The sequence below is a fragment of the Centroberyx affinis genome, unplaced genomic scaffold (genome assembly GCF_046629955.1).
Source record: "Centroberyx affinis isolate AG114_WGS23_722 - 3 ecotype Tasmania unplaced genomic scaffold, CSIRO-AGI_Caff_v1 ptg003986l_1, whole genome shotgun sequence".
NCBI lineage: Eukaryota > Metazoa > Chordata > Actinopteri > Beryciformes > Berycidae > Centroberyx > Centroberyx affinis.
The window spans coordinates 142,944-169,786 of record NW_027281803.1 but is presented as its reverse complement, the minus strand read 5'-3'; the positions used below and the strand labels follow the sequence as shown (position 1 = coordinate 169,786).

Genomic DNA, 26,843 nt, shown 5'->3' with positions numbered 1-26,843 from the left:
AGAAAGAAGCCCTTGCTCTTTGAATCTGAGGGACTGACACAAAAAACTCGGTTAACGGCTGACGTATTGGATAGCTGAAAAAAAAAATGTTGTGAACGTCCATTGTAGCTGCACAAAATGGGCCCAGAACGACAAAATGGGCCCAGAAATGTAAGGTGCATCGCAAATGGATCAGTGTTAAAGAACATTGTTAAAAGGGGGCTATATAAAGCTTGTAGAGACACATTTACAATTTTTTTTCTCTACAATTCAGGCCAAGGATGCCTCATCTACTCTGAAATGACAATATCAAACCTATTATATCTTTAGAACCCAGTGGCAGTGTAAAATCACAGCCACCGATAAACAGCCTCCGAAGAAACCGACACCATGTTCCATTCATATTCTGTGTCAGATGAATCAGACATGGATTTATCAGTTTCCCACTTGCAACGCATCAAATACCAGCTCACAAATAAACAGTCCATTATTTGAATGTGTTGGATCAATATCAGACCGCTGGGCTTGCTGAGAAGATTTAAGGCGGCGACTGTCCTCAGCAATCATACCATCACACCATGTTACTATTTCATAGTCTTTATTCTTTATTAGCTGGTGCGTGTGAATAAATGAACATTTGACAAACATTTAGAGGATGACTACAAGACATACAAACAATGCAAACATTAGAACATGACAAGACATACAATAAAAAACAACCATAGACAACTTCAATTGACAAAAACAACAAAATGAAAATGATCAATAACAAACCACAACAAATTACAGTCATTATTGAATATTTGCTTGGTTATAGTTCACGTGGGTATATCTATGTACAGTCATATGGTCTTCTCCATGAGTTGTCGTTTCAATCTTTTACTGAAGGTGTATTTGCTCTCTGCCTAATGCAATGTGGGATGGAAGAGTTCCAATTAGTGATGGCTCTGTAAGTGACTGTGTAATGGATTGTGTGTCATGAAGATTAATGTTTATAGTTTTATCATATTGCATTTATTGCTTATTTTAGCTTTCATAAGATCATTATGAATTTGGCACGCATTTAACTGACCTCATTACCAAGATTTATTAGTTGTAATACATTTGTGCGGATGAGAAATAGTGTTTTTTTACTGTTTATCATAACTCGACAGCATGATGCATTGATACGTTGACTTGAATGACACTTTCATAGGGTAGGTCGCTATTTTCTTTAATGTTTATTTAGGGAAAGTTTATTGAGTGCACACGCTGTTTTTAGAAATGCCCTGCCTCACATTCTTACTGTTGCACACATTCACACTTCCACACATGGAGGCTGTCCAGTAATACAACTGTCAGTGTCATAAATTTACCATTAAAATAATAAACCATTAATGTATTAACAATGTGAAGTTAATGGCGAAATACTCCTGTTAACATAATGCATTTCCTACTGAGGTAATAAAAGTTACCATTTATTTAATATTTTCCTGTCCCCGTAATAATTACTACACAATTTGGTTTTATTACATTAACATGAAAGTTGAAATTTTTAAATGTAATCCATTTACAAAAATCACCAAAGACCTCGTCCATACATTTTCATCAATTTTTTTAATGTAGCATGATAGTTAATAACCAAATTTGTGAATGGGTGAAATGGTTTGACTACTGAATTTATTAGATTATCAACTGAGTTATTTCAGTTTTGAAAACTGAACATTTCAGGACAGGAAAAAAGGGATTATTACAGGATTATTACAGTTTAAAGTTATTATAAAGCTATGCAGTATTACAGTTTTATTACTTAAGTGGTTTACAACATTGATTTGTTGTACCTCAAGTTACCGCCTAGAGATTAACAACCAAACCTCCCGTTACCTGACCTCACCAACATCGACCCGTGTGTCTGTTTACCAGTAAAACAGCGCTGACACACTGCGGCTGCCATTTAGCATCTGCTGTTGAATTTGATGCGTCTCTGCGAGGAGAGCGTGGGTCATAACTCACGGCTCAGAGCGGCTCTTCAGATGATCTGTTTTCCTTCTCATGCCACAGCTGATCGATTATGACTCCCTTCCTATTCAGACAGTTATACATTTTTAGAGCCCCTGCGCTCCTCGTTACGGTGCAACGGTGAGCGTATCCCCGGGAGGGACGCTACTATCTGGAGCGCTGCGTGTTTTCGCCCCCATGAAGACACACTCCTGTGGCAGCATGACGAACAGTTCTGTCCCCTGGTGGATTGGGAGAAAAGGTGCTTCACGCTCCTCAGCACCAGGAAATGCTCTTTGCTGTCAGTTGCCGTCCGGGCCTCGAGGCTGCGGAGAGGCCGCCTTGAGGGGCGCGGCTTGGCAAAATCACTGTCATCCAAGGGTCAGAAGTTAACCCATCAAATTAAAAGTGATAATTTGAAGCGTCATTTTTTATATTTCACCCTATATTTCACCCTGATAGGTTTTTGCTCTGTGTTTTATTGTTTCTGTTCACCTGCCCAGGGACCACAGATGGAAATAAGCTAGCAGCTAAATCTGGTACAAAGCATCTTCCCTCTTTGTTTGAGATCAATGTATTTTGTACATGGTCCCTGATATAAATATACCCAATAAACTAAACTAAACTAAACTAAACTACACTTGTGTTTTCAGTGAGTTGTCAAATATTCACACGTTACTGTGACTACTGTCCCCGTGGGCCACCGTAGATGAGTCATGGGAGCCTTTGATCGGGGGAATTCTTTCCAGTACATTCTGGGACAGAAAAACGAAGTGATTTTTGATCAGACAACAACCAAACACGCAGCCTGAAGCAGGAGAAAATGTTGGCACCACGCAGGCAGCACTAGGAGAAAATGCCAACCTCATCACAAAATCTACAAAAAAATAAAACAAAAACCTCAACAATCGAGTGGTGGAAGATTAACTGGTTGGGGACAGAGAGGGGAAACCTATTCTCTTCTGTAAGGCCTGCTGCCAGTTTCCAGCAGTGGGAAAGAAGATGGAACAAATCTTGGTGGTACAAATGGAGTGTTTATTTGCCCTTATGCAACGGAAATGTATTATTTCATAGTTAGATAAAAAATTGCAGCCTTAAAGGACCAAAATATCCTTAAAAATCAGATCAAGGGGGCAAAAAATGCCATCTGAAAAAAAAAAAAAGTTGATTTCCTACCCTGCTGTCCCTGCTGCTAAATCACTTCTTAAACCACAGCTTTTACGGTCCGTTATATAATTGGGGTTTACTTCTGTGATTACTGTGGGATTTTCCCATTTTATATTGTTTAAACCCTGCTTTCATTTTTTTATGTTCATCTAATTGTTTTTTACTTCTTATTGTTTCACTGTAAAGATTATATTATTATTATTATTAGTATAGCAATAGTAGTAGTAGTAGTGTTATTTCTTCCTTTCTTCCTTTCTTTCTTTCTTTCTTTCTTTCTTTCTTCATGTTTCATCTGACACTGACAGGAGGAAGTCCTGCTCTCTGAAGGGGAAGGGGTCTGTAGGCAGTGTGTTTGGATGTGACGGGTTGTGTTTAGGTCTCATGCTGTGAGCTAATTAATTGCAGTATAAATCCCTGTTGGGGAGCTTGCTGCTGCCATGTCGCCGGGTTTCCTGGGAAACCTTGAAGGGGTTTCCCATAAGATTTAATCTTCTGCTAGATCAAGCAATAGTTGGTAAACCATGACTAATGTGAGCTGCTAGTGGAATGGAAAACATAGCTGCCAGGTATTGATTGTCGTTGGAGATGGGAAAGGTTTCCGACCCTCTGTACACAGGAGTTTTTTAGCTGAGCATGTATGCTCAGCACGTTCATACAGCACCACACAGTGACACTGGGAACTGCCCAGTACAACCACAGTCTTCTACTGGTGGCCAGTGTGCAGGTGGGGAACCTTAATGGTAGTTTGTTGAGTGGTTTTTCCTGACCAGATTTTCCCAGTCAGCGCTACTATTCAAACCAGCAGTCAGGCAGTCACCAGTCTAGTCATGTTTATTTATCACAAGCATGTCTCAAAGGGCTTTACATACCATCATATACAAACATCACTATACCATGCTACATCATATATATATATACTGCATTGTAAGCTTAAGGTTACAAGCCTTTAACTGTAACCTTTAGGCTGCTTTACTGCCACCTCCAGACTCTTCAGTAACATATATTCCACAACCAATATTTGTCAGCATCTATGTTCACATGCTATATTTTTAGTCAAATAACATTTCAATCTTTGATGTCTTCCTACAACTATCACTTGGCACATGTTTTGAACAAATTCAAGTAAAAAAAAAAAAAAGTTTTTGTTACATATGCACGTGTGTATATTTTGCTCAACTGTGGTGCCGTGCTGAAAGGCACCTCGATAGTAGCTGCTGATCTGGGGATTCAAACCAGCAACCTTCAGGTTACAAGCCCAGTTCTCAGTGTTTGTTGCGGGGGCTACGTTTGGGTTTAGTTCCATGCCCATGTAGGAAATTAACTGGCTTTTTTTGCCCCCTTGATCTGATTTTTAGGGGCATGTTGGCCCTTTGTGGAAGCAATTTTTATTTAACTATTAAATAAAACATTTGTGTTGCATAATGGCAAATAAAAACGCCATTTGTACAACTAAGATTTGTTTTAACTTCTTTCCCAAATATGGTTCCTGTTCTTTTCCCAGCTGGGGATCTGCTGCAAGTTGCAGCCCTGCAGCCCTAAAACTATGTATATTATGTGTATGTGAGGCCCTGTTGTCCCTGCACCATGCATCTCAGAAAGTCCTGTGAAATTCTGGAAGTTGTCAATATGTCTCTGTACCAATGTCAACAAGGCAAATTCCTGTATATTTATTGCACTTGGCAAAAGAAGTGATTGATTGAGAATCCAGTCTGTGAAAGTGTTAAAGTTACCTACTATCCTATTAGAAATTCCCATTATTTGTTTTTAAATTCGTTTTACCAGTCATTTTGTCGGTATAGAGGAGGTGTCACTTTATTCCAGAGGTGGATATCTAATTTTTGAAGCAAACTCACTTCTCTAACTTCACAGCTCCTGTTGAATATGGAGAGCAATGAATGCCAGTTCCCTTAAAGCTTAAATACAAAGTTTAGTCCTGTTGAATCCCTCCCCGCTCCATGCCAACACCACCCCTCTCTCCACACACACACACACACACACACCCCCCTTGTTGTTTACCCCCTCTGGCAGTGGAATGCTTTTACACCCTGGTCGAGGCCGAGAATGAGACTGAACTTGATGGAGGCCCTGGCCTGCAATGTCCAGCAATTTGTGCTGAGCTTGACTTTGGTCCACACACGCTGTACAGGACGGGTGGGGGGTGGGGTGGGGGTGGGGGCGTTGCGGGGGCGTTGCGGGGGCCCACATCCACCCCTCACATTCTACACAGGCCTGGGAAAGTCAGGGACGAGGGCCCAGCAGGGTGTGGAGGTTTGGACAGACCTTCTAAGCCTACTACTCCCCCGGGGAATGATGAGCTTGTGTCTGCTGTACTTGTGAACAGAGCAGGGGTGAAAATCCAGGGTGATGGCCTCACTGTGGTCAGAGTGCAACCAAGGTTGCTAATTTTGTCTCTCGTCTCCCCTCTCTCTCCTCCCTCTTTGCCCCCTCTGTCACTGCAGTCATAACCAGAGGACCACGACGTTTCGGCATCCTGTGACCGGACAGATTTCTCCGGAGAACGTGGATTTTATCCTCCAAGAACAGTGAGTGTCTTTAGCTTTATCTCCTCTGCAGCGCCGGGTATATAAAAGGTTCTTAGCTGTTGAAATGAAAAATTTATCTTGATGCCAGAATCAGTGGGCTACATTGATTTTCTCCAATTGTTTTGAGATATATCAAAACTAAAATTGGCTAAAATTGTTTTGATCTTCATCCAGGGAATGAATGCCATTTATATACTGTTTAACAGTTATTTCTTTTATCCCTGTCTTTGAAATGATCGAACGATGGAATTAAAGTTAATGTCAGAGCATTTTTTTACGTTTTTAAAAAATGTTTCCCCTGCCCTTCTAGTGATGACAACTTTTTTTCCCAGAATAGTTTATGGTTTGTTGTATAAGTAAGAGGTGGCATGACTCTTGAGGTGACTATGACTTTGTAAACTCCCACCACACACCTTTAAGTATAAAACTTGGTGACATAATTTGAGCAATTTTTGAAGTCTATTCGGGAGTTGTACTTCTGGATTGATACTGTAATCGGTTTCAAGGGAAGTTCAGTGTTGTTTTGACTGGGCCAACTGAGCCTTTCATCTTATCAGACTGGCTTTGTTGTGTTAAATGAACGAGTGAAAGAAGAAAGTGTTGGTGGATTTATCAAGGACCTTTAGTGCTGTTGGAATGTGTTCGCTGTTTGGTGATGCTGTAGCAGGAGTCAATAATATATTAAAAGGATGCTCTATCTTTCTCTCTCTGTTTGGACCATTAGAGTTGGAAAGTGCAGGTAAATGCACTTTTTGTAACTTTTCTGAAAACTGCTTAGCAGGATTCTCCATCAAATATCCTTGACACACACAGTTTGTTGTAGCATTATATAAGCCCTTCCTCAACCTCCACATATTGGTAACCCTCACCTGGATGCTGTTGCCATGTTAACATTGTTATGTGCAAGGACATGTCAGTCTATGTCAGTGAGTATTCCCCATTATGTCCTATTGGTATAAACAAAAGTTTATCATATCCTTTAATGAGTGGAAGACATTTAGCCTACATTTAGAATTTTAGGTATTCCTTTTTACTACTAATACTACTACTACTACTACTACTACTACTACTACTGCTAATACTACTACTACTACTACTACTACTGCTAATACTACTACTACTGCTACTACTGTAACTACTACTACTACTACTACTACTACCTACTACTACTACTGCTACTGCTACTACTACTACTACTACTACTACTACTACCACTACCACTACCGCTACTACTTCTACTACTACTACTACTACTACTACTACTACTACTACTACTACAACAACACTGCTACTACTACTGTTACTACTACTACTACTGCTACTGCTAATTCTACTACTACTACTGTTACTGCTAATAATAATAGTAGTGCATTGCCCCCTGACCTTGAAGCTCTCTCCTGTAGGCCTTCCACATTATGGATCTAAAACACTAAATACCCCCCTTCAAAACGTCTCTTCATCAAAAGAAGCTGTCATGCAGCAGTCCTTATCTCCTCCTCCACCTTTCACCTCCTCTTCCTCTCTTTGCCTCTGAGCGTCTGGGTCTGAGAGTCCACAGCACCAGAGGTGAGGGAGACTGTAAAGCTCTGGCCTTACAGTACCTGGAGACATCAGCACCATAGTCTACCTCTGGCTTTGAACCGAGGGCCTGACATCCTTCACTTGCCCCCAGAGCCTCAGCTGGCAGATGTTTGAAACTCTCTGCCCCGCGGCAATATGGCTAATTTGACTAAAATTAACTTCTCCTCAAAACTCCTCTCAAAACTTCATACAGCTTTTTTGAGTGCTCCCTGGTGATTTGGCTAAAATGACTGTCTTGGTCCACAAAATTATGGTTTAATGATAATCCCAGTTATTTGGCTAGATGTCACGATTATCAGTATTGATGATTTGAGAAACAAAATAATTTTACTGCACTTTTCGTACCTTTCAACTACAGCAGGCATTCTAAATGAATTGAAATGAAATGTTGCTCCTATGCCAGTATTCTACTGTTAGTATGGAAACAGAATACACAATTAAGTGACATAGATTGCACAGAAAAAAACCTTTACTACCTTTCTCCTCTCTCCTCAGCTCTTATGTTCTTACCTAGCACCTCTCCTTCATACATGACCATTCTAGGGTCACAGGAATATTTTCTTGCATTCCTTGTTAGGGTGCTGTGGCTCTGACCTTTGCACTCCTTACTTTTGGCTACTTGTAGTGTTGGTGATCTAGCAATTGAACCTTATTCTCCTATTGCTTTAACTGTAAATCACTCTGGGTAAGATAAGATAAGATAAAATAAGATAAGATAATCCTTTATTAATCGTACAACGGGGAAATTTATAGTGTTACAGCAGCAAAGGGGATAGTCCAAAAGCAAGTAAAAAAAAAAAAAAAAAAGGCATCAGTAAAAAGCAATATATAATAAATAAATAAGTAAACAGTTATTGAAGTCACACTATTGCACATAGGAAAATATTGATATTGCACAGTTTAGTATACATTCAATATTGCACATGAGTGAAATTGTCAGTCTTGGTGTGTGTGTGGCCTAACATGTTACACTAATATCCAGTTCGATCAAGATGATTGAATTAAGTAACGAACTGACCAAAGGGAAAATTTTGGCTACATTTGGTAAACAGTTAATGTAAAAAAAATGATAAATCCCAAAAACCTTTTCAAACTTTTATCATTATTATTACAGAAGCATTGTATACATATATAAAGATAAAATAATTACAAATATCAGGGGAGCAATTCATACATTTTCAATGGTAGAAAGCAAAGAAATATTCAAGGCTTTGCAATTGTCAAGTGCCCTTTTCATTCTGTTTTTAGTCTGTGTTTCCTTTTCGCCATTTGCATATTTTCCGTATAGAATAAACAGGTTCAAAATAAAAAGTATCTTTTCCTCAGTATCCTTATTTATGATAAAAAACAACATGTTTCAGCTAAGGTTTAGTGATGAAGGCTGTGATAAATGAAAAAAAGGAACATGCTTTTTCAAAATGTCATCATTGTACAGTAAGACCCTAAATCACTTCACTAAGTTGCATAATTAGATTTGCAGCTACAAAGACTTGCGTTCAGAGCAAAATCAGAAGGAAACAGGTTCCACTGTAGAGAAAAACATTTCCGTCTTTCCTTTTTAAATTTCCCCCATGCAGATTTCAACAACAGGAAGAATGTAGCTGCACTTTGTGAACAATTAATGGAAGAAAATGTACCATACATTGCAGCTAACCTAAGCCATTTCAGTGTGTTGCTTTATTAGACATATTCAGGTTCCACTGTAGAGAAACATTAGTTTGTCTTACTGTAATTTCCCCACACAGATCTCAGCTGGAGCAAAAATTCAGCCAAGAGCAATTAATAGACTTGTAGCTACAAATCTAATGAAACAACACATAAAAATGCATTGGAGTTTTCCCGCACAGACTCAGAGACCACAGCGCTGCCTTTCCACTCCGCTATTTTCTCTTTTCGCTTTTTTTCCCCCTGTCACCCTCTCATTGTTTTCCATTCCCTATTCTCTCCATCCTCTATTTCCGTCCGTCCCACCCAATCACTTTTTCTGTCATTTCGCTTTTCCTGCTTCCCCATTCTTCATTTTTTTTTTCCAGTCACGACCTTTTTCTCAGAAATCTCCCTTTCTCATTCTCCCTCTTTCTCCCTCTTTCTCTGCATTTTTCCCCATCACTCTTTCCCCTCTTTCTCTCCATACCCATTTCCCATACGCTTTTCCTCTTCTCTCTTTCTCTCTCTTTCTCCCTCTGTCTGTTTCATACCATTACTCTCCTTTTTATCTCTCTCTTCCTCTCTCTACATCCCTGTCTCACTCTCTCTGTCTCTCTATCTGTCTGCCCATATCTCTCTCTCTCTTTCTATCATGCTCTATCCCTCCATATCTCCCTACCCCATCGCCCTCTCTCTCTCTCTCTCTCTCTCTCCCTCTGTGTCTCTCTCCCCATCTCTTCCTCTCTCAATTCAGTTCAATTCAATATTCTTTACTGACATGAATATTAAAATTAACAATTTTGCCAAATCTTCAGTTACAATAGGTGATATGATAAAGTACAGTGTAATAAAGTAGCAATCCCTGCTCTTCCCTTCGTATCAGGTGTGTGTGTGTGTGTGTGTGTGTGTCATTATCTCTTTAGTAGTGGATGTTCCTGCATACTCAGCTCCTAAACCCACAAGTAATTTTCCGTAGAGCTAGTGGATGCAACTAGTGTTTGTGTGTATGGGAAAAGATCAAAATGACATGGGTCAGTTATTAATGAATGATTAAAAAAGAAAAACAAGCAAACAAACAGATTAAATGAAGAAATGAGTGTAAAGGAGGTTAGAGGTTTATCTGACACTAAGACGGGCTGTTCGTCCTTCGCCCATGAAGAGTTCCATCTCTCCTCCTTCCCTCCCCCTTTCTCCTCGTTTTCTCTCCCCATCACTCACTCTCTCTCTCGCTCTTCCCCTCTTTTTGTCTCCTCTTTCTCTGTCTTTCTCTCTCCATCTCTCCTCTTTCCCTTACTCTCTCTCCCCTAGTTTTCTCTCCCATCACTCTCTACCTCTCTCGCTCTTCCCCTCTCTTTTTGTCTCCTCTCTCTCTTTCTCTCTCTCTCCATCTCTCCTCTTTCCCTCCCTCTTTCTCCACATTTCTCTCCTCATCACTCTCTCTCTCGCTCTTCCCATCTTTTTTCTCCTCTCTCTCTTTCTCTCTCTCTCTCCATCTCTCCTCCTTCCCTCTCTCTCTCCTCATTTCTCTCCTCATCACTCTCTTTCTCTCTCTCTCTCTTTCTCTCTCTCTCATCTCTCCTCCTTCCCTCCCTCTATCTCCTCATTTTCTCTCCCATCACTCTCTCCCTCTCTTGCTCTTCCCCTCTCTTTTTGTCTCCTCCCTCTCTTTCTCTCTCTCTCCATCTCTTCTTCTTCCCTCCCTCTCTCTCCTCGTTGTCTCTCTCCATCACTCTCTCCCTCTCTCTCGCTCTTCTCTCTTTTTGTCTCCTCTCCCTCTTTCTCTCTCTCCCTCTCTCTTTCCATTATGTCCCTGCTATGTTCTGATGATCTGTCTTATTAGCAGCTGTGTGGGTGTGAAGCAGGCCTTTCCACTCTGATAATGTATCAGCACACACATCGGTGTGTGTGTGTGTGTATGTGTGTGTGTGTGTGTGTGTGTGTGTGTGTGTGTGTTTCTGAAAATCAATGGCGAATTTTGGATAGGTTTGTGACTGAGGGAACACACAGTCGGTGGTTTATAATGGAAGGCATATGCAGGCAGAAGAAGAACACTCACATTTGTTTCAGGATATCTACACTATTACACTGTTCTGTCTATCAGTGTAAAGTAGCATTAATAGCCTGGAGGACGTTCTTTACTGTGATTATGTGAGGCACAGCCGAGCTGCGCTGAAGTACCTATAATCACCGTACAGAACGTCCTCACGGCTTCTATACACCAGTTGCCAACACGTAAGTACTGTCTCAAAAGGTTTCTTCAAAGTAGTGCACATGGAGAAGAAGACAAACCAGGAGAACACAACAAAGATCATTAACTCACCTGGTTACCGCAAGAGCCGGCATAGCAACCAGTAAAGTACAGTTAATCAGACTCATGGCTGAAACTACCTGTTGTATAATTAAAGGGGCCTTATCATTAGTAGGCTATTCTTTTATTAACGCCCAAGATCAAAGATGTTTCATGGAGACGATGTAGAAATTCTTTCAGACTCACTCCAGTCAACGCATCACAACTGGACTTTGACCTGATTGGCTCCCCTCACTAAATCGTTTCTAAAATCCTTCCAATCAGGCAGATTTGCAGGATTTGAGTCAGAGGAGCTGGTGTTGTCGGCCAATCAGAGTCCAATACTGTAACTGCTCTGCCTGTGAGGACTTAGGCTGCATCCACACACAACGTTTTTCGTGTGGAAAAAGTGCTGCCTGGAGCGCTTCCAAATAAAAAGCGGATCACGATAACGTCATCTGATGTTATAGCTGGCTAGCTCACTAACCAGCTGGTAGCAGACAATACAGTGTTGTGCTAATGGAAATTCACTTATCACAACAACTAATTTCTCAACTGACACTTTCTCTATCTTTGTGGTTGTTATGGGAAACGGCCAGCCTCTCCTTCATCATGATTTGTTGGCTGAGAAAAAAGTGATTCACGGCACCCGACTTTTTTTTTTTTTTTTAAGGTGAAACTTTTTCAACTTCTGAAAGCGCTCTGCATCCCATCCACCTTTTATGTGCCTTGCAGCCACTCTGCATTTTTTTTTTGTAAAAAAGGTGGTGGCAGTTTTGAAAAAAACAAAACGTGTGACCGCAGCCTTGATCTTCAGATTCATTCAGTAAATACCCTTTTAGCCAAACATCATGAGGAACATTATTCTTATCCTGAGCTACAGTATAATTGAAATCAAAATCATGGGACCTTTAAGCTATAAAATGCAGGAGGGAGTGCTGTGGCCTCGGCCGTACGACTGCAGCACATCGGTGCAATAATCATGACATGGCACAACCTTGTATATGTTCTTCTTTTATACAAATTATTATTATCTAATTAAATTTATACAAATATTTTTCCTGCATTGGTAACCCTCAGTTTTGGAGATTGTCCTTGCTGTATGGGTTACTCTAACTGTCCCTACAATTACCTTTGCAATTCTGCTACTATGTTTTCACAATTTTATACTGTTTTTATACAACAACATGTTTACAATAGTTTCCAACATTAAACAAATATACAAGTTTTGGGTTTTAGTTTAATGCTTACTGTTTTTGGACTTCCACCAACAAGACATTAGTTCCCAGTTGTGAAGCTAAAAACATCCTTACTGTCTTCGATCCATTTAGGTGGAGTGATAATGTTGTAAGTTTTAAAGTATAAGTTTGGTTAGAAATACTCATGAAACGCCTCCAATTACAATGTGTGGTCGGAAACAAAATGTTGTATAATTACCATTAAAGTATATAGGAGGCTGGGGTTATTGTATGCCCACCTTGCAGTGGGCATACAATAACCTTTGCAGTGTCCCCACCTCCTAATTATCCAGTTACCACCACGTCACTGCACACAGCGCGCGTTTCACACAAAAGACTCCAGCTCTCATGCCCCAGACATTGACCAGTACATTGTGTTATATAGGGTGAGTGCCTACATGGAACAAGACCAAGGCTTTTTATAAACTCTTGTATTCATCCAGGAAATGAGTTTTGCTGAATACACATGCTCTTTTTCAACATCACCTTGCTCCACATTCATACACTTCCACACATTCACACCTGGGAGCTGCCTAGTACAACCGCGGTCTTTTACTGTCGGCCGCTGAGCAGCTCCACTAGAGCGATGGGGGATCAAGTGTCTTGCACAAAGGCGTCTCTGCAGGAATTTATTAAGGCGGGAGAAAGCATTATTCATTCACTTTCTCTGCCTAGATTCTCCCAGCCAGCCTGCCTCTCTAACCTTTAGGCCGCCACCAGCCTGTTGACGCTCCATGCCGGCGCACAAGTCACGGAGTCCATTGGATCTCCTATTATATGATATATCTGTCACCACCAGCTCCAGCTCCCCCCCGCCACAGCCAAGCTGCTTTTTTTGATGTCAACATCACCTTTGATGGAGGCATCAGCTCACAGGCCATCAAAGCAGAGCTGAAACTCCATCTGAGAGCATTATTAGCAGCAGGGGTGCAGTGTGTGTGTGTGTGTGTGTGTGTGTGTGTTTAGGCTGGCGTCAGAGGGCCTGCACTCCAGGGGTTATCACGGCTTGAAGTGGCTAATCTGTCAGGACTTTACAGCTCCTACGAATCCCTTATCAGCTCTTATTTTGGCAGCGGGAGAGATGGAATAACTTCCTTCACTGCTGCTGTCTGGGTCTCAGTATCCGTCTGGTCTGAAGTGGATCTGAGTCTGCTCACCCTCATGTCTGTCTGCCTGCCTTTCTTCTTGTCATTGTCATTTAGGGTCATGGAAAACCTGGAAGTTTGAGTCATGGAAAATTGAGGAATTTAAAGTTGTTTTCCTGTAAAAGTTGAGGAAAATAATACATGCACACAAATAAAAATGTGTTCATAATTCATACCAACAGACAGAAATCATAGCATCAAAAATTCTGTCCGTTTTCTGACGGATCAGTGTGGCCGCCACTTAACGCTCTTCTCTCCTTCAACAACAACCATCAAGATGCCCTTGAGCAAGGCACTTAACCCCCGACTTCTCCACTGGAGTATGAATTTGAAGCTTGTTATTGTTGCTGAAAATGAGCATGGATGCTCAGTACAACCCTTCCCTGTATAAATGGAGATTAAAACTAATCCTGGCTGTCACTTGGTCTGTTCTTCTTTTTTTGCACCTTCTCTATCTTTCTCAGCTCATACTCCATCTCTCATCCCCTGTTCATGTTTTCCAGAAGCTTCTTTCCACTCCCTACCGCTGTCCCAATATCTCTCTCTCTCTCTCTCTCTCTCTCTCTCTCTCTGCCCCTTCCCCTGCTGATTGATATGGGATCTGGTGATTTATGGGGAAGCTACGGCAGCAATGTGATGATGGCAGCACACATGGTGGGTCGCCGGGGCGCGGCATGGCAACGCTTTTGTTGACTGTTGCCATAGCAGCGGTGTGGATTTCAAACAAGGGGATACAGACATAGAGAATGAATGCTGGGGCAAAGAGTGGCCTCTCTGCCTCACTTTGAGTTTTAAAAACACACAGTTAACATTGGACATTTATAGTACATTTACATTTTAGGTGTTTAGCCGACACTTTTATCCAGAGCAGCTTACAATAAGTGCAACAGTTGAATAAGCTTAAATTCTTACATTACCGACGCTCAAGTCTCAAACAGGCAATTGGTTTCATAGCAAGTGTTAAAAACATCATTACATAAAAATATAAGACTGACAGTCACATCAAACAGTCGCCAATGCAAGGCTTTGCCGCAGAGTTTCAGGCATGCAGCAAACAACAGTATAATCGTCATCATTGTAATCAACATCAAGATGAATATGATGATTATATAAGAGAGAAGTGCAAGGGAAAGAAAGACAGTAAAAGCTGAGGAGAGAGATAGAGTGGCTTTTTTAGAGAAAGATTATTGTAAGTAGAGGACATGGCAAGCACACTTCTTCAAGCATTTTTTGAAGGAATTATCATTTTTTTTAAAGTCCTTTCTTTTTATCTTGAAGTGAAGTTGATACCTCAACTTGCAGATTTTGGACTATGCTGAAATGATGGTTTCTGTGTGTTTTTACCTGCGTTTTTCGCTCAGATAATATATTTTCATTTATGAATGTTTAGGGGCTGCAGAGCACAATCTGTATGGTGGGAGAACTGTCCTCCTGAAAGAACTGAGTTTGTGTTTAAATGTCAGCTGTACTTGCGTGGGCTGCCCATCGCTGTAGATTTTTGATATATTCAGTCCTGTTGTTGTTGCTGCCGTGTGTCTGTGTGTTTTGTGGGAGTTAGGTGACTTTTAAGCCGTTTTTTAAGTCACTTTTTTTCTCTTGTTTTCCTGTGAGATGTTTCATTATTGAACACCAAAAGTTTTGAAGGAAAATGTCAGTATCCTGCTGGTAATTCCTCTTCCTCTGTGACTCAGTCCCCCTCATGGCCTCTCGATTCACAACATGGCCGCCTGTGCCTCCCACGGAGGTTTTGAACGGGCGAACCTCTCCTCACGGACGAGCGACAAATAAATATCCACCCCGACCAATAGCTTTTCTCCCTCGTCTCAGGGTCAGAGCCTCTGTGGAAAGCTGCGAGTTATAATCATGTACGGCGGTCTTTAAATCTGGGTTCTTGCCCTCTTCGTGCTCTTCATTGGGCGGCTAAGTGCCCTTCTTAAGTGTCGGTCCTTGAGTGTCTTTTTTCTTCTCTCACAGACTGACAGAGTAATTGTTTGAGTCAGAGATGGAGAGGCAAGATGTGTATTTACTAGCAAGCCTAGTGGACTATTACATGTTTGTGTTTACTGAAAGATTTCGCCATTTTTGTCACGTGAAACTGGGAACGAAGGCTTAACATTATTTGCTGTTTGTGTTTGGGCCGTCATTAGTGGTATTCAGTCCCTTGTGTCTTTTTTAAAGATGGACTGTAAGTGTGACAGTTGCACAGTTTATGTCTAGCTTCTAGCTTGTGAAGTCACCCCAAAGGATTGTCTTTGGGTTGGGGTGAGACAGCAGGGCCGCGCAGACCAGAGCCCAGTGCATTCTGGGTAGATGAGTTGATTTCTATGCGGTGATGCCCCAGTTGGGTCCCACCTCAGCATCACTTCTTCTGTTCATTCATCCCTTAGTAAATTACTATAAGCTTAAAAGGTATAAATTCTCAATGGCTGACACACACATTTATTCACATATACATTGAAATAATGAGGAATTAAGCTGTTATTGGTTGTTTTCTGGTGTACTGACTCTTGTACGTAATCATGAAGTGAATGGCAATCCACATAGGCTATGATGTTTAATTGAAAAATGTGCATCCATTTTTCAAAGTGACCAACATACGCCATAAATCAGTTAATTGTAACCTACTAATAATTGTCTAGTTGCAGTTTTTGTCTGTATTGTAATTTGTTTTAGCTCAGCTTTTGCTGATATTTATGCACATTGTGAAAAAATACCGAAGCTATACTTACTCATATTGATGAATATAGTCCAGACGCTCCCTCTACTCCTCTTTCAAAATAAAAGTGCTCCCTTTGTCTCACTCTGTCTCTCTCTCTGCTCTATCTATTTGCTCTTTCCCTTCCTTATTCTATTCAAAAAACTGTATTGGTATGGCAAGCTTTTCCTTACATTGCCAAATCAGTTTCCAAAGCAATAACGAATAGCTAATAAAGAGAACGCTCTAAATATAACAGTTATTATAAGGTAAGTATAAATAGGTAATTTAATAGACAGTGAAGAAAAGAACAAAGGTGCAGCATTATTGGAAGCTTAACATGCTGGGATATATTATAATTTAATTTGCTTGGTTTGCTCTTCAAGTTCACTGGCTGTCTCTTGGGTTATGGCAGGTTGCCACTCTCTCTCTCTCTCTCTCTCTCTCTCTCTCTCTCTCTCTCTCTCTCTGCCTTCTATCTCATAGCTTTCTCTTCTCTCTATCTCTTTCTGCTGCTTGCTGCAGTTTCTCTTCACTCTCTCTGTATCTTTCTTCCTCTCTCTCTTATTATCCCTGTCTTTATTTTCTTTTACTCTCTGTCTCTTTGCCCCCCCCCCCCCTCCTCCATCACTACCTCTGACCCTGTCCTCTGTGAGCATTTGAGGTAAATAAGTGGAGAAACAGTGTTCGTGTAACCTTGGACCTGCAGGAGCTCTGTTACATATGGATGAATTCTGTGAAAAGACAGGTCATACCTTCCTGAAAGCCTCGAGAGTCAAAGCCCCCCCCCAACCCCAGGGATCTCCCTATGTTATCCATTAGATGTGGGGATGGGGTGGGGGGGTCAGAAAGTAGCTTTTTCTGCAGTTGAGTAAGTTGAACTCCTATAGACAGTTCAGGTCTACACTGACTGTGCATTTGTGGCTGAAAGAGGAATTGAGCTTTGTAGACTCTGCTGCCGGGAAATGAATAGTCTAATTTGTCTGGTTTGTGAACGTTTCTCGCAAAAGTCAAAGCTTGCCTCTCTCACTCTGTCTCTCTCTCTCTCTGCTGTTTTGTCCTATCTCTCTCAACAACAACAACAACAACAACAACAAGGTCATGAACAATACTGAGGTTCTCTTACTCTTCAGCAGCTGTGTTTCTATCCAAGTATTTTTGGCAAATTATTGTATACCAAGCTTGAAAAGGTGAATCATGTAAACAGCAAAATTCCTTAAAATTCCCTCAATATCGCAAAAAAATAGATTAAGAGTTATAAATAATTGGCTGCGATGGAAACGCATTTGTTGAATGGATGGTGATGTAGGCTTGGCATGATCGGACCAATGAATAGCTAGAGTTTTATTGTACAACAGACTGAAATGTTGTGTGCAAAAATATCAGTCTAACACGGCCGTTGTGGCTTTGTGGCCATTAGTTAGTGAATTTGAATATCACCAAGTGCATTTCTTTGTTTTCCTGTTTGGACGGCATGAAATATGGCCAGCATTTGCTGTCACTAAAGAGCAATAACAACTTGCCCCAAAACTGATGAATTCTTAAAAATTAATTCTCTCTCCAGTTTTCTGGTGGGTGTTTTTTTTTGACATTCAGAAAGTCTACTTATTCACTTCAACCCAGCTGATGGAAATGCATCTAATTTGCATTTTATATTTTGCGACCTTTCAAAAGTTTGCATGAAATTTGCTTGACAGTTGGGTGGAAACATAGCTAATGTCTTTCTCTCTGTTCTCTCTCTCTCTCTCTTTCTCCCTCTCTCTCTCTCTCTCTCTCTCTCTCGGCCCACCCACACCACATCCAACAGATTTACATTATGTGTCTGTGGAGAGCTCGCTGGTAATGTAACTGGCGGCTGTGTTGGCGTGTTACACTAAAGACTGTAATATGGAGGGCGAGGGGAATGCATGAGGGTGCGTTCAGTCTGTGGATTTGTGTGTGTGTGTGTGTGTGTGTGTGTGTGTGTGTGTTAGTGAGAGAGAGAGGCACAAAAAAAGAGACAGAAAAAGTAATGGAAATTGAAAGAGAGAGAGAACAGAGGGAGAAAAAGTGAAAGAAGGAGACCGAGATTGTGATTTCTTCCCAGCAACATTCACGAACCAGACAAATTAGACTATTACTTTCTCTGTAGTAGACTAGTTTACAGCACCCAAGAGAGTGTGTGTGTGTGTGTGTGTGTGTGGCTGTGTGGCACAGAAATACTAATATATGGGCGTGTGTGTGAAAGACAGAGAGAGAGGCGTGTGTCAGAGAGAATTACAGTGCTAGGTAATTAGCTTGGATTCCTGGATGGAGGAATGCATTACGCTGCCAGTGTTTTCCCCTCTGAAGCTAATCGGACAGATTTACAGAGGCACTCCGCCTGGTGTCGACCGGCTGACTATAAAACATCCAGCGCGGAACATCTCATCCGTCTCGCCGCAATACGACAGCACCAATAACAGGACTGTCATCATGCAAAGATATATTCTGAGTGGAGCTCGCAAGCCTGCAGTCACAGTCGGGGATTTGCCTGAAGAGTGTGTGTGTGTGTTTGCGTGCGGGCGTTTTTGGATGGGCAATCTATTTTCAAACCAGCACCTACAAACAAGTCATTCTTAACCCAATTAGTGCACAGTGCGGTAAAATCCACATCATCGTCCGAGATAATGTGGGATGTTAATGGCCGCGGCTTTAATTTACCTCAATAAAAGAGAGCACCAGGCCTTTATTAGAGACAGGCTATTATTTCTACTGGCAGCTCCACAGTACCTGGTATGCCTAAAAGAATTTAGAGCCACTCTGTAAATAAGCGTTACAGTAATTCATACAATTGCCTTCTTAGGCCTATAACCTATAAATATTACTGGTAGAGAACTAATAGAACTAATGTCAGATACTAGCCTACTACTACTACTGTACCTACTCCTAATGATAATAATAATGATAATAATGGATATCTGGCTGTAATAATCATGCTTAACTATACTATATATTATAATAATACTTAACTATTTTATCAAAACGTGACATTCAAATCCTTTTTAAACCTTCAAAATACAATTAAAACAGTTGTTAATCTATTATATATTTTTGTAAATTCACTTGAGACTGACATAATTTCTCCAATGTCATATTTTCTGTAGTGGGGCCACCGTTTGGTTTACATTTGGATTAAGGACGGGTGCTTTACCTCTCGATGACTTTCTGATGCCCCTCTTGAAACAAACAGTTATGTAACACAGTCTGCTCTATGCAGTTTCACTTTTCCGCAATGAATCAGGTTTGCGGACGTTGTATTTATCATCTTCCTGTTATGAAACGGTCATGTAAGGTAATAGGTCACACTAGTCTGAGCTAACCTGGGGGTAGAGAGAGAAAAGAAGTCTGAGACACACACACACACACACACACACACACACACACACAGAGAGAAGGGTTTTATATTTTTCCCTCCAAGGTATGTGGGGTGGGGACTGAGAGAAAATTGAGGACATCCTGTCTTCAGGTCATTCAGCTGCTTCAGTGTCGGATGTTGGTGTTCTGGTTTTTACACACACACACACACACACACACACACACACACACAAAAGGTCTGTCCTTAGCCTCCAGGACATGCGGACAGAAAGCATGGGAGTAGCCAGAAAAAACCCTGCCATGTATCGTCCTCTATTCTCGTCCTTTATCCGTATTCTTCCTCCTCACACCGACACACACTTTGTCTCACCCCATCCTTCCCTCCTCATTCTGTTCCTCACATCCGGCAAATTTTTTCATTTTCCATGCTTAGTTATGTTTTTTTTTTTTTACATTTTACCTATATAGCTGATAGTAGAATAAGCTTCAATTCATGGATAACCAAAATGACAAGAGACTGTGCAAGGGAGTGTAAAGGTCAGCCTCATAGTTCTCTGACTATACATGTAAAAGACGAGTGTGTAACATAGAGAAATGCTAGGAAACAAATGAAGATAAAAAGTTAAATGACATCTCATAAATACAATAACTTGGTTTAGTAAGACAGAATAAAAGGAGTCCAACATGGGACCTTTATCGCATGGCATCTCCCTCTTTCTCCCGTCTTTCCAATCTCTCTCCACTGTTAACTGTCCAATAAAGCATAAAAAGCCAGAAAATGGAAAGGTCTTTCCTCTTAAATTTTATGGCAAACCTGCATCGGCCAATGGCTCCTCCAGTAAGGAGGAGTAAGACGTGTAAGGGTCAGAGTCATCGTGCCGTCGGTGGTCATAGCAGTGGTGTGTAACGGCTTTCTTTTGTGTGTGTGTGTGTGTGTGTGTGTCTCCAGGCCGCAGGGCATCCGCATGATGTCCAAACCGTCGGGGGATCTGCTCCGCCCCTCCAGCACCACGGTCAGCGAGGCCTCCACCACCGTCACCTCCTCCACCGTGGACACCGCCTCCGCCTCCAAGGTCAGTCTGTGTGTGTGTGTGTGTGTGTGTGTGTGTGTGAGAGAGAGAGAGAGAGGTCATTTAGTTGTGGTTTTATCTAATAGTACCATGAGGACATCTGTGTTTAGTTTGGGGTAAAAAAAACACCTCTAACCCTGGAAGTGTTCATTTCATTCTGTCTATGCCCTTGGAGCTATACAGTGGTGTGTGTGTGTCCCTTTGTGTGTGTTATGAGTGTATTAGTGTGTGTATCTCTGTGTTTGAGTGTTTGTGTGAGCATGTAAGTGTGTATTTACTGTTGGATTAGGATCAACCCTTTAACACCTTGCTTATGAACGGTTTCTTTCCAAAACACTCCGTACCTGAAATCCTTTTCTCAAAATCAATTATCAATCTAGTTTCAATTTAAGTTCCCCAAATCTGTTTTGTTTCAAGAGCAGGTGGTTTCCCTTTTATTCTGACAATCAGTTTATAAGTGTTAGCAGTGTAAGTATTTGATTCAAAAAACCTTTTTACAGCTCAAACAAGTAAAAACCTCAAACGATTCCCGAAAAGGTCGTGGTTGTAACCAGGTTGTCTGCTGGTCTTCAAATGTCCCTTAGTTGAAAGTTTGAAGGTCCTTTAAAAGGCAGACAAATGTAACCTTTAAGTATTAAATACAGTTTCCGAGGTCTTAAAAATGTTTTCTTGGTCCACTACCTTTCTAGCGAGCCATCAGCCCTGACATGCAGACCGGCATTTAGCTGAAGCTTTTATCCCAAGTGAGTTGCAGTGAGTGCGAGAGTAGAAAAGCTTAAATTCCTCGATTTCCAACAGCACAAGCAGCCGGCAGTAAGGAATGCAGGGGTTAGAGCCACATCTGTGTCCCTAGAATAATGTAAGACAGAAAAACTTTCAGAAAAGAAGTAAGAGCTGGGCATACTAAGTTGAATGATATCTTTGAATAAAAAATAGAACGCCTTGGTTTAGAACACCTTGGTTTAAAGAATCGGAGAAAGGAGAACTAAGGAGAGATGCAGAAAGGTCTTCGTCTTGAATTTCATTCCAGCTGGCATTATATTGATCGTCAGAAGTCTTAGCATTTGCTGAAACCTGCAGACACTCTAACCAGCATCAGTGACTGTTATTGCTCAGACAATGTTTCTACAATCAAACACGGGTTGTTCCCCAATACAGTGCATTCCTGCACCCTTCAGTTGAGAAACATATCAAGTATTCTCTACAGATTACACACCACACAATTAGTATTATACACAACACATCTCATTTAGATTACTGCAGCTCCCTCTACTCCTTCCTCAGTCAAAAGTCTTTCTCACGCCTCCAGTTGGTTCAGAATGAAGCAGCTAGGATATCAACTGGTACCACATGAAGAGACCATATATTCATAATGTTAGCGTCTGTAAGGTAGTTACTGGTAAGATCTAAAATGTATTATAATGATCACATTTAAAGCATGGGTAGATGTGGCCCTGAGCTACATTGCAGACCTCTTAAAGGTGGTACATGTAGTATTTTTAAACATCGATATATCATTGCCAAATGTGATACCTTGGTATAATTACTGTTAACAATTGTCAGCCGCTGTCTCACACCAGAGGTATTGTCAGTGTTGGTGTTTCTCCAAATGAAGACCACATTTCCCATAAACCCTGTTGCTTCCTGGCTCGAAGAGGATCTTTGCTTCTTTGGTTTAAAGTTTTCTCTTTCGCTTTACTGAAGAGGATAAACATGTTGGAAGTGATTTTTCCATCGGCCTGTCACTCCTTCCACCATCTGACCTTACCAGAAACTCTGAAAGCTTTAGCTCTATTTGCCCTCTTACTGTTTTGTGCCGTAAAGCAATCCAGCAGATTTCCCTCCAGATCCGACCCGGTGGCTCACAATGTAAAATGCAGAGTAGAGGCCGGTAGAGGCTGGCAACCTTCCCGACAATGGTGTTGTTTGTTTACATTAATGATACTAGTGTCTCAAAATTGATGCGGTAATGATTTATTGATGTTAAAATGGTACAGATAGCACCTTAGATTCCCTATGAGCACAGCCTGAGATCCTTCAGCCTGTCTGGTGGTCGCTCAGTCTTTACTACTTGCACTTGAGGAATTTAGGTTAGCTAATTCAGTATCATCTTTTAAATAACCTCTTAAAATACACTTTTATATTCTTGCTTTTATGTATTTTTTCTCTGATTTTGCACCCTTATTAATCTTGTATTGTTTATGTTTTTATTTGTTCTTTATCTGCTTTTGCTCTTCCTTGTTTTTATGCCTTTTGTTAAGATAAGCACTACATGACTAAAAATCATACTTATTAGTAATAGTAAAAGTAGTAGTGGTAGTAGTATTATCAGCCCTCCTACCTGACTGACCCGGTTCGAACCGGTTTCCAGCTGACTCATGCTGGCTGTGGATGGTGGGTGATGATGAATGGGGGTTAGAGGTGTTTTGCGGTTGACCAAGATCCATGACAGGCCTGCGGGGACGGAGACATGGAGGCTTAATTGAAGAAAGTAGTGGAGGTCGGGAGGGGGTGGAAGATCATTTCTAGTTTAATTAAAGCTGGGTTCCAAGCCAGGCAGGTAGACGCGATGTAATTACAACGGACTGTTACCTGCCTGTCATGCAGAATAGGGTACGTTTGGGCATTTTTTTTCCCCCCACACAGCCGCATTGTTATAGACATTTCATTTAGCAAGCCCGGTATATTAAATTATTTTGAGGCACTAAAGTCTCTCACTCTAAGATGCCACGTCTATTTTTGTACCTATGCTTCTCCCACTTGTTTTCAACACATTTCTGGTACTTTATGTGCCTTCAGGTCATCTCAGCCTCAGCAAGTTTAAGTTTGTTTATGTTTATAGCTCTCTTATCACAAGCATGTCTCAGAGGACTTTACAGAAAAAGAGCCTAATTATGTAGATCTAACTGACCAACAATCAACCATAGAACAGAATGATATATGACAAACATCAGGAAGAGCAAGACACACAAAAACAGATTATAGCAGCACCACCAGCCTTAGACCCTGCATTCATACAAGGAAAAACTCCTATGAAACTTGTTTAGGAAAAAAAAAATGGAAGAAACCTTGGGAATTGGGAAGAATTCCAGCTGCAGTGTGAACAGAGCCTTTGTCTTTCTCTCTTCCTGTCTATCTGTTTGTCTTGTTTACACTATCTGTCTCTCTTTCTCTCTCTCTTTCCTTGGCTCACTCTTTCTCTCTTTGTCTCTCTCTCTCACCGTCTCTCTTTCGGTCTATTTCTGACACTCCCACTCACTCATTCACTCACTCATACACACAAACAAACACACACACAAACACACACACACACACAGCTCCACAGTCGCATGAAATCTCATCCCGACCAATCAACAGGTGCCGCGGGACCAAGATTGAACGCGTGTCGTCGGGTGCGGTACCCAGATGACAGGACATCCATCACGTCGCCCCGTCGCCCCGTTTCCACTCCGATACCCCACATTTTCCCGCCCCGCAGCCGTCCCCACCCACCGCCACCCCCCCACCCCCACCCCCAGGCGCCGTGGCTCATCGCCCCTGACATCGAACGGCGGCAAAGTAATACCGCACGCCTCTCACCCTGACAGGCAAAACTCTTAACAAAAGAATCGGCTCTCGGAGGAAAGATGACTCATTCGTCTCCCCTTTGCCGAGGACGTCGCCATCAAGAAATGAATCCGTATTTTTGAATAAGTTGTGTCCTATCCGCCTCTGACAAAACATCAGAGGGAGCGCAGAGACAGAAATCATCCTATTTTTTCTCCCCCCCTCCCCGAGTCATGAGTCATAATTCTCCTTTGAGTACTTGTGTTCTCTGCCGCCGGATGCATATTTAGCGATGTTGTGTTCATAAGCAGCCAGCACCACTTCTTTGGGGCTTATCAAAGTCAGTGTCATCTGGGAGTTTGCGTCGGTTCCCAGTCTCGCTGAAGCACCAGATATAATTTCATGTGCCTCGTCTATTCTCCGCTGTAGCACATGAGAACACCAATGGAGCGCAGAGCTTCCTGCACTCTTTTAAAGGGACGTGTAATTTTCAACAACAGTACCAACAACATAACATCACAAGCCTATGAGGTGTTGAGCGGTGACGGGTTAGAGGAGAGGACTTGTGACCGAAATGTCAAATCCCTGCTTTGGCCGGGAAAATCCGTGCTGGGAAAGGGAATGACTGGCGCTCTCCCTTCCCTTAACAATTACCATTAAGGTAACACAGTCGTGTGTGTCTAGTTTTGAACAACACACACGTTTGTTTTTTTAACCTTCATTCATCCGTCGGCCCTTTGCTGAGCATGCCTGGTGTTTTTCATCGACACCCAGCATCACATTCATACAGTTTTCACACGTTGACAACCGCAACGACAGCTGCCCAGTTGTCAACGTGTGTATTTTGGACACGTACCGTAACTCCTATTTATTTCTAGTAGGCCCGTTTCACATCGTCATGGTAACAGTTCCCATGTTGAGAGACTGGTGCATCACAACTTTCTTTTCTGACTTACTGACAAGCCAAGACAAACCTAGCACTAGATATATACTGTAATAACGTTATGCAAATGAGGTGATGACAGCTAAAACTCTCCTTCATGATCGAAGAGGGAACTTGTAGCCTTTCTCCAGTTTGGATTCAGGAGTCCATGAAAACAGGTCAGTGAGTCTTTGTACTATTAATTTTGGCAGGTTGTGGAGTGATTTAGTGAAGGCTGTAGCTGGCGACAGGAAGTTGTGATGCACCGGTTTCTCAACGCGGAATCTGTTACCATGACGATGTGAAAAGGGCCTATAGGACATTAGTTTGCTCCTGCATTTAGTGTTCCTGACCCCAAATTTGAGAACACTATTCCATTAGAGATTTGGATTTAATTTTTTTTCTTTAATTTTTTCTTACACTTTTTTCATGGATTTATCCAGGGAATCATTTTTTCTTTAATTTATCTAAGGAAATGTACACACGTTGACATGTACGGTCACAGTCTTCTACTGTTAGCCGCGGAGCAGCTTCACCGGGACAGTCTGGGATTAGCTGCCTTGTTCAAGCAAACCTCAAACCGGATTTGTTGAGGGAGGGGGAAGCACTGCTCTGGTTTAAAACTACTTCAGCCCAGATTATACTTGTCTGTCTGGGGATTTGAACCGGCAACCTTCCAGCCACAAGGCCGATCCTCTAGGCTTTAAGCCAGGCTGTCAGTCTGCCATTAAAGTTAACAAATAGCTGCTCTGCACCTTGAGTCGCTCCCCTAGAAGGCAGAATGCTACTTTGCAGCAGGGACCGGAGAGTGTTCCACAGAATTACCTTCCACCTAAAAATAGACTGCTGCAACACACACACATACACACAAACACACACACACACACACACACACACACACACACACACATACGCAGATAAGGGACTCCAGTGTGACAGTGTTTGAGCTGCTCTGTGTCTTTGCATCATGCTTGGCCAACCAGCCTCCTTCTAATTAGCGAGTGTGTTTGTTGTCTTCCAGCTGTGGACGCCTCCCAGTGCTGCTGCCAGTTCAGCCTAAACACACACACACACACACACACACACACACACACACACGCACACACACACACACACACACACACAAACACACACACTCACACAGCCGTCACACCAAATGTTTTATAAGAATAACGGGATGATAGAGGCGACAGTTTGTTTGTGTGTGTGTGTGTGTGTGTGTGTGTGTGTGTGGTGTCAAGGGGAGTAGGCTTTCATCTGAGGTCTTGGGATGGAGGATTGTGTAATGAGGTTTCATGAATGTGTGCACACCGTATAAGCGCACTTGCTTGTACGTGCACACACACACACACACACACACACACAGACACACACACACACACACACAGACAATCATAATGCAAGAATGTCTTGGTTTGCTGAGAGGAGGAGATAAACTGTGTGTATCAGAGAGAGAGAGGGCCGACCAGCATCCAGCATATGTGCATTTGATGAGAATGTGTTTGTGTGTGTGTGTGTGTGTGTGTGTGTGAAAGAGAGAGAGAGAGAGAGAGAGAGAGAGAGAGAGAGAGAGAGAGAGAGAGAGAGAGAGAGAGAGAGAGATGGATGATGAATTGACTCCTGTCCCCTTGTAGTTAGTTGGCACAATTATAACTCAGTGGGCTGAAACCGTAAATATTACCAGAGAGTTAAACACTGCTAATGGACTTC

At 41.8% G+C, this 26,843-nt stretch overlaps 1 protein-coding gene across 1 annotated transcript in view; it reads left to right on the top strand.

Moving 5' to 3' along the window:
• The window catches only part of plekha7a (pleckstrin homology domain containing, family A member 7a), a 137,665-nt gene that overhangs the window by 61,278 nt on the left and 49,544 nt on the right, over positions 1–26,843 (top strand). Inside the window, 2 exon segments of the mRNA XM_071541982.1 lie at positions 5,583–5,666; positions 20,545–20,668. Of these exon segments, the coding sequence (XP_071398083.1) occupies positions 5,583–5,666; positions 20,545–20,668 (208 nt within the window).